The 13,649-nt window shown below is 33.9% G+C and overlaps 1 protein-coding gene across 1 annotated transcript; it reads right to left on the bottom strand.

Moving 5' to 3' along the window:
- Positions 1-8,662: 8,662 nt before the first annotated feature.
- LOC130932942 (chalcone synthase) lies at positions 8,663-13,417 on the bottom strand. The gene is made up of 3 exons (XM_057862409.1): positions 13,009-13,417; positions 11,398-12,155; positions 8,663-9,242 (listed from the first exon to the last, which is right to left on the bottom strand). The coding sequence occupies exons 1-3, from the start codon at positions 13,184-13,186 to the stop codon at positions 8,997-8,999; spliced, it is 1,182 nt and encodes a 393-aa protein (XP_057718392.1). The 5' UTR covers positions 13,187-13,417; the 3' UTR covers positions 8,663-8,996.
- Positions 13,418-13,649: the final 232 nt, after the last annotated feature.

Here is a 13,649-nt window from a genome sequence, read left to right as displayed (position 1 = left end):
GCATCCTGGGCGTTTTGGAAAAACGCCCAGTGATAAAGGATTTCTGGCGTTTAACGCCAGCCAGGGCACCTGGCTTGGCGTTAAACGCCCAAAAAGGGTAGCAAATGGGCGTTAAACGCCAGAATGGGTGCCATTCTGGGCGTTTAACGCCAGAAAGGTGGGGGGACCACATTTTTGTTTTCAACTCAATTTTTTTCAAACTTTCCTCTTTTTAACCATACTCTTCTACATAAATGCACTTCAATCCTTCATCATTCACTTTCAAATCTTCACAAATCAAAACCATTCTTCAAATCTATTTCAAATTAATCCCAAATCTTCTTCAAAAACTCACCCTTTTCTCAATTTCTTTCCATATCTTTTCAAATCCCTCTCTTGTTTTTCGAAAACTCCCCTCCCACCTTATAAATACACGTTTGGCTCCCTCATTCCACCACACCATTCGAATTTTCTCTTCCTCCCCCTCTCTTCTCTCTTTTATTTTGCTTGAGGACAAGCAAACCTCTAAGTTTGGTGTGCTTTTCCGTGATCACTAAGCCAAGATTCATCAATATCATGGCTCCTAAGGGAAAACAAACCAATTTAAGAGGCAAGAAAGAGAATAATCCAAAGAATCTTTGGAATGAAGAGAAGTTCTTAACCAAAGAACATGAAGACCATTATCATAAAATAATGGGTCTGAGGTCAGTGATCCCGGAAGTTAAATTTGATCTGAAAGAAGATGAATATCCGGGGATCCAAGAGCAAATTCGAAACAGAGGATGGGAAGTTCTAACCAATCCTGAAACAAAGGTTGGAAGGAACATGGTTCAGGAATTCTACTCAAATCTGTGGCTAACAGATAAGCAGAGAATGACTGGAACCGCTTACCATACCTACAGAACCATGGTCAGAGGGAAAGTTATATACTTTCATCTGGACAAAATAAGAGAAATCTTCAAGTTGCCTCAACTGCAAGATGATCCTGATTCCTTTAATAGGAGGATGGTGAGAGTAGATAAGGGGTTGGATCAAGTTCTAGAGGACATATGCCTCCCTGGAACTATGTGGATAACCAATTCTAAGGGTGTCCCAAACCAACTCAAGAGGGGAGACCTCAAGCCAATTGCAAGAGGTTGGCTAGACTTTATTGGGCGTTCCATATTGCCCACTAGCAACCGTTCTGAGGTCACCATCAAGAGAGCAGTGATGATTCATTGCATCATGCTTGGAAAAGAAGTGGAGGTGCATCATGTGATTGCTTGTGAGATCTACACAATTGCAAATAGGAATTCCACTGTAACCAAATTGGCTTACCCAAGCTTGATCTCCTTGCTCTGTAAAGAGGCTGGGGTGAAGATAGAAGAAGATGAACTCATACCCATAGAACATCCAATCACCAAGAAGACAATGGAAGGAACAAGAGAAGCAAGGGCGTGAAATTCAAGAGATGAAACGCCAAAAGTTCTCCTCTCAAGCTGAGGGAGCATCCACTTCTCAAAATCAAGGTTGTTGAGTTCTAACTCTGTGAAAACCTTTATCATTAGGAGCCTATGTTTGCGTTTTTTTTATTTTCTATTTATTTTTTTTAGTTTCATCTTATATCTATATTTGAGTCTTGTTCTTAGTTCATAATTAATAAAATTTAAGTTTATGCCTTAAAGCTATGAATGTCCTATGAATCCATCACCTCTCTTAAAAGAAAAATGCTTTAATCACAAAAGAACAAGAAGTACAGGGTTTCGAAATCTATCTCTGAAAACTAGTTGAATTAGTTTGATGTGGTGACAATACTTTTTGTTTTCTGAATGAATGCTTGAACAGTGCATATGTCTTTTGAATTTGTTGTTTTTAAGAATGTTAAATTTGTTGGCTCTTGAAAGAATGATGGAAAAGGAGAACTGTTATTGAGGATCTGAAAAAAAATCATCAAAATGATTCTTGAAGCAAGAAAAAGCAGTGAAAAAAAAATTTTCGAAAAAAAAAAGGAGAAAAAGAAAGAAATAAGGGTGTGATCCAAGGCAACAAGAGTGTGCTTAAGAACCCTGGACACCTCTAATTGGGGACTTTAGCAAAGCTGAGTCACAATCTAAGAAGGTTCACCCAATTATGTGTCTGTGGCATGTATGTATCCGGTGGTAATACTGGAAGACAGAGTGCTTTGGGCCACAGCCAAGACTCATACACAGGCTATGTTCAAGAATCAATATACTTAACTAGGAGAATCAATAACACTATCTGAGTTCTGAGTTCTTATAGATGCTAATCATTCTGAACTTCAAAGGATAGAGTGAGATGCCAAAACTGTTCGGAGGCAAAAAAGCTACTAGTCCCGCTCATCTAATTGGAGCTATGTTTCTTTGATATTTTGGAGTCTATAGTATATTCTCTTCTTTTTATCCTATTTTGATTTTCAGTTGCTTGGGGACAAGCAACAATTTAAGTTTGGTGTTGTGATGAGCGGATAATTTGTATGCTTTTTGGCATTGTTTTTAGTATGTTTTTAGTATCTTTTAGTTAGTTTTTAGTATATTTTTATTAGTTTTTAATTAAAATTCACTTTTCTGGACTTTACTATGAGTTTGTGTGTTTTTTTTGTGATTTCAGGTATTTTCTGACTGAAATTGAGGGTCCTGAGCGAAAATCTGATCCAGAGACTGAAAAGGACTACAGATGCTGTTGGATTCTGACCTCCCTGCACTCGAAGTGGATTTTCTGGAGCTACAGAAGCCCAATTGACGCGCTCTCAACGGCATTGGAAAGTAGACATCCTGGGCTTTCCAGAAATATATAATAGTCCATACTTTGCCCAAGATTTGATGGCCCAAACCGGCGCTCAAAGTCACCTACAGAAATTCCAGCGTTAAACGCCGGAACTGGCATAAAATTTGGAGTTAAACGCCCAAACTGGCATGAAAGCTGGCGTTTAACTCCAGAAAAGGTCTCTACACGAAATTCCTTCATTGCTCAGCCCAAGCACATACCAAGTGGGCCCGGAAGTGGATTTTTCTGTCATTTACTCATTTCTGTAGACCTTAGGACACTAGTTTACTACTTATAGGATCTTTTGACATTGTATCCGTACCTTATGACCCCATAACATTTTGTACACGTTTCTTTCCACAGTATGAGCCTCTAAACCCCATGGTTGGGGGTGAGGAGCTCTGCTGTGTCTTGATGGATTAATGCAATTACTACTGTTTCTTATTCAATCATGCTTGCTTCGATTCTAAGATAACACTTGTTCTTAATCCGGATGAATGTGATGATCCGTGACAATCATCATCATTCTCAACTATGAACACGTGCCTGACAACCACCTCTGTTCTATCTTAGATTGAGTAGTTATCTCTTGGGTTCTTTAATCGGAATCTTCGTGGTATAGGCAGGACCTGATGGCAGCATTCAAGAGAATCCGGAAGGTCTAAACCTTGTCTGTGGTATTCTGAGTAGGATTCAATGATTGAATGACTGTGACGTGCTTCAAACCTGTAACCTACTGGGCGTTAGTGACAGACGCAAAAGAGGGATTCTATTCCGGTAGGGGAGGGAACCAAACCGGTGATTGGCAGTACTGTGACAGAGTGCGTGCATTAGCTTTCACTGCGAGGATGGGAGGTAGCCATTGACAACGGTGAAACCCTACATGAGCTTGCCATGGAAGGAGACTTGCGTGTTTGATGAAGAAGACAGTAGGAAAGCAGAGATTCAGAAGATGGAGCATCTCCAAAACCCCAACCTATTCTCCATTACTGCAAAACAAGTAACCATTTCATGTTCTTTTACTTTTTACAATCAATCCTGATAATTTCTGATCTCCTGACTAAGATTTACAAGATAACCATAGCTTGCTTCAAGCCGACAATCTCCGTGGGATCGACCCTTGCTCACGCAAGGTATTACTTGGACGACCCAGTGCACTTGCTGGTTAGTTGTGCGAAGTTGCAAAAGTGTTATTGCAATTTCGTGCACCACGTGTGCGTGGGCGACGCATACGCGTTGATGTACTTTTTGGCTTTCCACGCGTGTGCGTGGGCGACGAGTATGCGTGACCCTGTTTTCACCCCAAAGTTTATTTTTGAGTTTTAAAAGCCAAATTTCATACTTCTAAGCCTCCAATCTCACCCCTTATGTCTTAAATTGTTATGATATGCCAAGCAAAGAGAAAGGAGTTAGAGAATGTGATAACTTGTGAATGAAGAAAAGGGAAAATTAATGATCAATGATGATCAAATATGATTGTATGAGATACGGAGGATGGCGGTGGAAGTGCTTTATGTGCCATGAGCCGATGGACTGTATTTGTTAATAAATTGGCTGGATATGGATTGAATTACGAGCCGGATGGCTGAGTTATTGCCGAGTTACGGCGGAGCCATTATTGAATTATGGCCGAGTATAATTGCATATATGCTATTGAATGAAATGTGAATGTTGCACTTCCACTATTTGAGATACGAGTTTCCCTGGAAGAAAGCAGTGGCTAGCCACCACGTGCTCTAGGTGGAAACTCGATACTCTGCTGACCCTATATCGTAAGTGTGGCCGGACACTGTGAAAGTTTCGGATGAGCTCGCCCCCGTGGATATACACCAGTGAGGGTGTTGGATATGAATTATGAATTATGTTGAGTATAACTCGAGTTGGGGATGCACGACAGATGGACAGTCCAATGGTTAGCTACCAGGACTTGTCGGGTTAACTTTATAACCGACAGATGAGACTCATCAGCCATTAGGACAGGCATATATCATATGTATATTATGTGAATTGTTTGAGATTGCCTAATTGATTGCATATTAGTTGCTAATTGTCTAAATGTTGTATCTGTTTCCTATTTGTATATCTCTTGTCTGATATAATTGTGTTTGCCATCTTATACTCATGCTGGTGGTTGGGAGGTCTGAAGGAATCGGAAAGGGAAGTTTTAGTTAGACTAAAAATCTTTAGTCAGTTGCCAATTATGGTTTAGCCTGTTTATAAGCTCTAATTTATCTCTTGGAAGTTCTAGGATTGTCTTTGGCTTTTCCAAGACATTACATGTTAGATATGTGGGCACTGTTATCATACTGAGAACCTCTGGTTCTCACCCATGCAGATTTTATGGTTTTCAGATGCAGGACGAGAGGCTTCTCGCTGAAGCATGCTGGAGACTTTTGGATTAGCGAAGATCCTTGATTCTCGGGACTCTACTTTGGTTTTATGTTTTCTCTTAGATACTTTTATCTCCACTAAATAATACAAACTGTGATGACTCCTCTTAGAGGTGATTTTGGAGAATAAGTTTTCTGTATTTTTGTCCCTTTGGGGTTTCCATTGGGTTCCTTGCTTTATATATTTACATGTATATATTCCTATGCTCGGATCAGTTATCTTTGCAACCAGGTCTTGAGTTTTGATATTCGTGTTTTTGACACTCTTTTGTATATATTAATCTTGCGTTAGCTTATCCTTTATCCGTTACGCTACGTTATCGATCGGAGTGTTGCACTTTTCAATTTATCGATTTTGTTTTACCCCTTTTTCTTCAAAGGCTCCTAGTTATGAACATTATTCACACTACTATACATACTAAATTTTATTTTTAGAGGCCGTAGTATCTCTGTTTTATGACTTAAGCATAAGACTCTGTATGGTAGGGTGTTACACCAAAATTATTTCAGATTTAAACAAGTAGTGAAAAAGACTCAATCATCACCAAAAATACATTGAATGTATACAGCTGACAAATATCAGAGCTATAACTAACTAAATAAGTACATGAGTAATTTCAGCAAATTCAAACGAAACTAAACCAAATAAATGAACCTCAATTACAGTAAGAAATTAATCGAAATTACTTAAAGAATAAAAAAATTGGTAATTACTTATCAGCAGCATCAAGTGAACCTCAGTTAATTCACAAATGAACCAAAATTAGTTTAGATTTGAACATGAAGTCAAAAAAACTCAATCATCAACAAAACACATCGAATATATAAACTGACAAATATTAGAGCTATAACTAACTAAATAAGCACACATGAACAAGTTCAGCAAATAAAGAGAAACTAAATCGAATGAACCCCAATTAAACTAAAAAATGAATCAAAATTACTTAAGGAATAAAAAATTTAGTCAATATTTATCAGTAGCATCAAGTGAACCTCAATTAACACACAAATGAACCGAAATTAATTAAGATTTGAACAAGTAGTCAAAAAGACTCCATCAATAAAAACAGAATATATATTTATAATAATAAAATAATTATTTCTGAATCTTACTCATCTTCGGATTCAATTTCAGTTTTCGAAAATAAATTTGATGGAACAATTTTCCTTTTTTGCTTTGTTTCTTCGCCATTCTTTGTGGTTGTTTTCATTTTTTTGGTGGTATTTTCTGTATTTCTTCTTCTTCGAATCTTTGCAATACATACAAAAAAATTTTGTTAAAATAATAATACATAACTTTAAATAAATAGATAGTTTTTTATAAGTTATAGTGAGAAATATACTCATATTCAGAATCATTTTTTCTTCTAAAGACGAATGCAGTATGATAAGTTTCTTTTTTTATCTTCTTTTTTTCCTTTATTTTTTCCTTCTTTTATTCTTTCTCTTCCCTGCCTCAACTTTGCTCTTTTTACTAGGCCCTAAAACAGAAACTTATTTAGTTAGCACAATAATTGAGAAGCAACTAAACCGAAATTTCAAGAAAAATGATTTTTTTAGCTACCATTTTATTCTTTGCCTCAAAGGCAATTCTATTAACCAGCCTCCTCCGTGTCTAGTACGTCATCCATGGTGGCCTGTGAGTATCATCTGCTGCTGTGTCAGCGAACATCGATTCATGAAAATAAATTATCATTAATACAAAGACATAGCCATCAACTAAAAGTTTCTCTCTTACTTTCTGGGCTTTAATCCCTTTGAGCAGGAAGCTGAGCACATGAGATATCCGATTCCATTCTCGGTCTGTCTCCACATGAAGGACATGTGGCTTATAGACTGAAGAGACTATGCTTATTGTTGTCGAAACAAAAATATTTATAGATGAAGAGGATGAACGAACATCCTCTTGAATTTTAGCAAGTTTTCCTCTCCTTCAACACTCATCTCTATCACAGATTTTGCCAAAGCTGACGCTAAAGTAGCACCTTTGAAGATGTCAATAATTTCCTTCTGCTGTTCATTTCTGGATCCAAATGAACTTGAATTAAACTAAGAAAAAAATTTGGTCAATACTTATCAGCAGTATCAAGTGAACCTCAGTTAACACACAAATGAATCAAAATTAGTTCAGATTTAAACAAGTAGTCAAAAAGACTCAATCATCAACAAAAACACATCAAATTCATTAATAATTGAATCAAAGAAACTCAATATACTAAATGAACGAATTCGATCCACTAAACCCTAAACCGAATTAGTAGAAATGCGAAGGAGAAAATTAAACGTAATGAACAAGTAGTTTTGTCAATACCTTGTGAAATTTTTGTTGTTTTTTTCTGTGTTTTTTGTTGATGATCTCAAACGCACCACCAGATTTTGCAGTAGTTTCTACAGAAAATTCAAAAGATTTTTGAGAGATTTTGAAAGAGATTTCAAATTTCTTTGTTGCAGTTTTAAGTAAGAGATATAAACAATTTTTTATATTAGAGCACGAAGAGACACATAACAATTTTTAGGGTTTCGGGCGTATGTATACACACGCTTTTTTAATGAGAGTGCGTGAATTTTGTTGGTATTTAGCCTATTTAATTGAACTTAAATAACAATAAAACTTAGATGTATAACAGGTCTGTAAAAAGAATTTCAATAATAAATTGTTAAATCAATATTTGATTTACATTGAGATCTAATGGTAATCCATTTAGCAGATTTATAGATTGAATTTCTAACTTATTCTTTATTATTGATAGTGATCGATAACAAATCAATTATATTTGACAATTAATTTATTTTTAAAAAAAAATTACTTTAAAATTAAAGACGGTTAGAAATATTTACTTATTAAAAAAAAATTTAATATTAAAATTATTAAAAAAATTAACGTTTATAATATTAAAAAGCGTAAAGTATATTTTTTATCGTTAAAGTTTGGCAAAAGTTTTAAAAATACCGTTAAGTTTTATTTTGTTTCAATTTTGTCCCAAAAATTTTTTATTTGCATCAAATATACCATTGACAGCTAAATTTTCAAAAAATTTAAGACTAATTTAACAATATTTTTAATTAATTTTTTATTTGTTCATAATTTTTATAACAAACATTTTTATTCTTTTTAAAATTTTGACCATCTTCATAATTATTTATTTTTTTATTTATTCGATTTTGGAAGAATAAAAGGAAGTGGTTGTGATTCCAAATTCTAGCAACCTTGTAGAAGAAGAAGAACTAAGAAGCAGCATGCAAGGCAAGGTTTTGAGATTAGAGTGATCTTGGAATAACGCTATGCAAATTCAAATACACATACACAGAGTTCTTTCGATCTGTTTATGTATCCTTTAATTGTTATTATTATTATTTTTTTCAGTTAAATTAAGAGTAGTGATTTTAGAATGTACTATGATTTTAGATCGTTTATCTATATATGAAAGATTTATTCCTGTACTATTCTTTTATTGTTGTGTACTTTCTTTTTCGATTAATAATAAGTAATAACCATGACCAATGAATTTACATTAGAATACGTAACTTCCACAATCATTAATTAAGATGGTAAACATTACTGGGTTTGAACCAAATTCAATCTTTCTTACAATGATATACCCATTGAAGAGTACGTGTCACACAACCATGAAAATGCAACGAACTCCCCCCACGCCATGAACAACATTATGACTCGATCCATCTCAATCAACTGAGACAATGAAAACAATACGTGCATCTCCGCCAACTACTTAATTTGTGACACCAATCTCTAACATCTTAGCTTCATTCAATTTATATATATTTGAAAACTTAATTAATTATTGAAAACAAAGAAATATAATTAATTCCATGATGGCATCATTATTATTGTTGATAAATCAATCAAGATAGATTTTCCAAGGGAAGACTGTGAAGCACCACCGTCTCCACCGTAAGACCCGGTCCGAACCCGAATAGGACCCCCCAATCGAAGCCTTCTCCCGTGGTGGCCTTGCCTTCTTCAATTGACCTCTTTCTCATCTCATCCAAAATGAAAAGCACACATGCACTTGACATGTTTCCATACTCTCCCAACACGTGGCGAGTGGCTTTCAGCTTCTCTTCCTTCAGTTGTAGCTTAGCTTCAACCTGAAATATAAACCATACTTCTATTAGGAATTTATTAATAATGATTTTTAAAAGAAAATTAACATTTTTTTTTTGTAAGAATAGCGTTACTTGTACAAATTAAGATAAAATTATCTTTTTAGCTAGTAACATATTTAGAGGATAAAATGAAAACCGATAAACTATCTTTCATAATTTTTAGTTAATATGTAACAAATAGTAATCTCATTTTCACTTTCTCTCATTCACAAAAAGAAGAGAGAACATATTTCATATTTGATTAATTGCTGTTGATTTTTATCTTCTCATTTTTTGTACAAAATTATTAACCTGTATGACTCTCTTGATAATGTCATTCTTTGTTAAGGATATTGTTACATGATTGTTTTCATGTAAAATTCAATGAAAATAAATTAAAAAGAATAAACTACTACTTAATAGCCTAAAAATTTTTATTTTTTGATAAAATAGTCTTCAAAAAGGGTACAAAAAAAAATTTGATCCTCTAAAGATTATTTCGGTTTGACAAAAATATAACAAATATATATTTGGACTCGGAGGAGGACTTTAAAAATAAAATTTTGATATAATTTTTTACAAATGTACTTTAAAAAATGATATTTTTTTAATCCATTCTCAAAGTTTGGTAACTTTACATTAAGTTTTTTTAGCGATTTGTTTTGCATGAATGAAAAAACATTGAAAAGAAAATTGAATAAATGTCTAGGGAATAATTTTTTATTCATATCTTTTAAATAATTTTTTAAATATTCAAAAAATTTTGATAAAATGCATGAACCTTTTAGCACTTGTGAAAAGTTCTGCATTTTGTCAAATTAAAATCATCTATAGAATAAAACTAAAATCTCATTTCCTTATTTCGAAGGCTATTTTTGTCAAAATTGAATATTTTTAAGGGATAAAATAATAATTCATTCAAATAAAAAGGGCATTATCAGGCTGAGATAGACAATATCCAATAACATCGATCCAATCCGGTTATTATTCACTTCTTTTTATAAAATTAACCTTTTTTTTCCATGCTAACCATTTAAATAAATACACCTAAAACGTCTGTTTTTTAAAATATTTTTTAATAATTAAAATTTAATATATATAATCAATTAAATCATATTATTTCTATCATAATTAGATCGAACAAACTAATTTAGTCAAAAAATTAATGAACCAAATCTTAAACCGATTTAAATTAATACTTTTCTTTATATAAAAAATAATTATAATATTTCTATTATAAAAAATGACTAAAATACTCATATTGTATATTAATTTTGAGAATTCTAAATCTTAACCATACGACGACACAAAAAAAAAGAAGAATTAGAATTTAGGGTTCTCAAAATTTATATATATATATATATATAAGAATATTTTAATTATTTTCTATAATAAAAGTATTATAGTCATTTTTTATAAAATGTTAATTTAAATTAATTTAAAATTTAATTCATAAATTTTTTAACCAAATTAATTTATCTGATCTAATTTTAATAAAAATAATAATTTAATTAATTATATATTAAACTTTAATTATTAAAAAATATTTAAAATAAAAAAACGTTTTACACGTCTTAATCTGTTACTCCCTTCTTTCATAATAACTTTTAAACATGAAAATTTAACTATATTTAATTCTATCTATGATTTGTCTATTTTAAAAACTATATAAGAAAATAATTTAAAAGATCTATTCCATACTTAACATTTTTCTAAGAAAAAGAAAAACCACTCTAAATGGTAGCTTGTTCTTAATAGAAAACAAAAAGTGCATTTAATTTAAGTAGCTGAATTCCCCATCTCCAAGTGCATGACCTTCTCTTTCGGTCTTTCCAGATAGGGTGGTGGTAGTTTTCTAGTATATGGAGTGTCACTGTCTTGACTCTTTGACCTTTAACTTTTTCTTTTCTTTCTCTATAACCCAACTACCCCGAGAAAAAAAAAATGCAAAAAGTTTTATCGTTGAAAAATTTTAAGTGTTATAAAAATATTAATATTTTAATAATTTTAATAGTTTATTTTAATAATATTATTTTTGTATTAAAATTAATTATTATATATTTATATATAAATATACATATTATTTAATTTATTTATTTTTAAATATTTTAATATTTATTTTAGATCCATTATTTGAAAACCATTCTGCAACATTTACCTGATCTAATATAGCAGGTCCACCTGGGTGCGCTATCCAGAAGATAGAGTTCCAATCACTGATCCCAATGGGAGTAAAAGCCTCCACCAAACTCTTCTCAATATTCTTTGATATGATCCCCGGAACATCCTTCAGCAGGTGAAACGTTAGTCCCACCTCTCTCAGGTGACCATCGATGGCACCTTCGGAGTCCGGCAAGATCGTCTGAGCCGCCGACACCATCTCGAACAACGGACGTTCCACTTTGGTGTCGGGATCGGCTCCCACGATCACTGCTGCCGCTCCGTCTCCGAACAACGCCTGGCCCACCATGGAATCCAGGTGCGTGTCCGAGGGACCACGGAACGTGACGGCAGTGATCTCAGAGCACACAACAAGGACGCGAGCGTTCTTGTTGTTCTCGGCAAGGTCCTTCGCGAGTCGAAGGACCGTCCCTCCGGCGAAGCAGCCCTGCTGGTACATCATGAAGCGCTTGACGGAGGGGCGGAGGCCGAGAAGCTTGGTGAGCTGGTAGTCGGCACCGGGCATGTCGACGCCGGAGGTGGTGCAGAAGACGAGGTGGGTGATCTTGGATTTGGGTTGACCCCAGTCCTTGATGGCTTTGGTGGCCGCTTCTTTTCCGAGCTTTGGAACTTCAACCACCACTATATCCTGTCTTGCGTCCAACGATGGCGCCATGTACTCACACATGCTGGGATTCTTCTTTAGGAAATCCTCTGTTAGGTGCATGTACCTCTTCCTGATCATGGACTTCTCACCTGCAACAGTAGTAAAATCGTTATGACCTCATTAATGCTTCAAAAAGTATTAGGGTTTTCTAACCTATTGGATCTCTTCAAATTAAAATACCATAAATACTTATTAAGTATAAAAATGAAAAATTCTTCGTTTAAATACAAACGTTCAAACTATAGAACTAATTTTTTTTATGAAAAAGTCTAGGGCCAGCAATTTTATTGAATTTTGGCCGGCATGTAACTACTAGAAAAATGTAAGTCATTAGATGAAATATTATACCAATCTTACACCATTAAATCATTATTGATGGCTATTTAATAGCTATATATTTTAATAAAATACATAATTATTTTAATAAAATTAGAACTAAGAGTAATTTAAAGATGATTTTTAACATTTTTATAGATCAAGGATATAACTAAAAATTTAATATTAAATTTAATATAAAATATCAATTAAAATGATAAATAAGAGAGAAATAGGCAAAATATATAAAATATTTAAACTATTTATATATCATTATTAAGAATATTTTGTCTACTTAATTATTTTTCAGTAAAAATTCACATATAATTATATTAATATTGTTGTTATATAAAATTAATAGTTAAAAATAATTAAATACTAACGATTCTCGACTGGTAAAAAAATTTGTAGGCTAGTTTTCAACTTATTTCTAATCGGAATGTCTTCCATCCTAGGACTCTCATACTCTCAAGCGCACAAGGAAATAGACCACTACTCATCGTGTGGGTAAAAGGTATTATAATCATGTGACATGCAAACTAAGATTTGTAGCATGCAGTTGGGTGTTAGTTATTATGACAAGAGAAAAAGTGATGAGATGAAGAAGGAAGGAAGGATTGGACGTACACATTCGCTTGAACTTCTCTTTAAGATCAGTCATGTGCTCGCTATTGGTGATTCGGAAATAGTAGTCAGGGTACGTGTCTTGGTACACACAGTTGGAAGGTGTGGCGGTGCCAATGGCCAACACCGTTGCTGGCCCATTCGCACGCGCAGCGTTGCGGATCTCTTCCACACTCACCATTTTTAATCTATTGCTAAGGATATGATATATCAACCAAAGATTACACTCTCTGGTTGTTATGCTATTATTATATATAGGTGAATTAAGACAAGGAGGGAATAAAAGAAGTGATCTGGTGAGGTATGATGGCGCACAAGAGTTTCGAAATGTGAACAAAGCGAATCTAGTAGTGTGTATTTTGATGATTCGATAAATAAATATCTTCCTTTTTTTTTTTGGTAGTAAAGGGAAGTTGGGATTGGGAGTTGGAAGTCACTGAAATTGCGTGCTGGTTTTTATAAGCAAGGGTTGTTAGTAAACTGAGTAGATCATCAGGCTGGTAGGTTGGATGAACGGGCAGATGAGTGTCCACGTGGAACGAAGTTAGGCTGGTTAACCGGTGGTAGATGTGAGGCCACATTATCCCCCAAAAGCCAAAGATTCTTGCATATTCTTCTTTTTATACGGTCGGTTTGTACTTTAC

Source organism: Arachis stenosperma, chromosome 6, assembly GCF_014773155.1.
Source record: "Arachis stenosperma cultivar V10309 chromosome 6, arast.V10309.gnm1.PFL2, whole genome shotgun sequence".
Taxonomy (NCBI): Eukaryota; Viridiplantae; Streptophyta; class Magnoliopsida; order Fabales; family Fabaceae; genus Arachis; species Arachis stenosperma.
Note: the sequence above shows the minus strand (reverse complement) of the source record. Positions and strands in the feature narration are given on the sequence as shown.

Bases quoted from the DNA above. Each gene is read 5' to 3' on its own strand.
- LOC130932942 (XM_057862409.1), bottom strand. From the start codon at position 13,186: ATGGTGAGTGTGGAAGAGATCCGCAACGCTGCGCGTGCGAATGGGCCA. The intron at 12,156-13,008 runs GTACGTCCAATC...CTACTGTTGCAG, and splicing joins AGAGAAGTTCAAGCGAATGT to GTGAGAAGTCCATGATCAGG. The intron at 9,243-11,397 runs GTAAATGTTGCA...TTTATATTTCAG, and splicing joins GACCTGCTATATTAGATCAG to GTTGAAGCTAAGCTACAACT.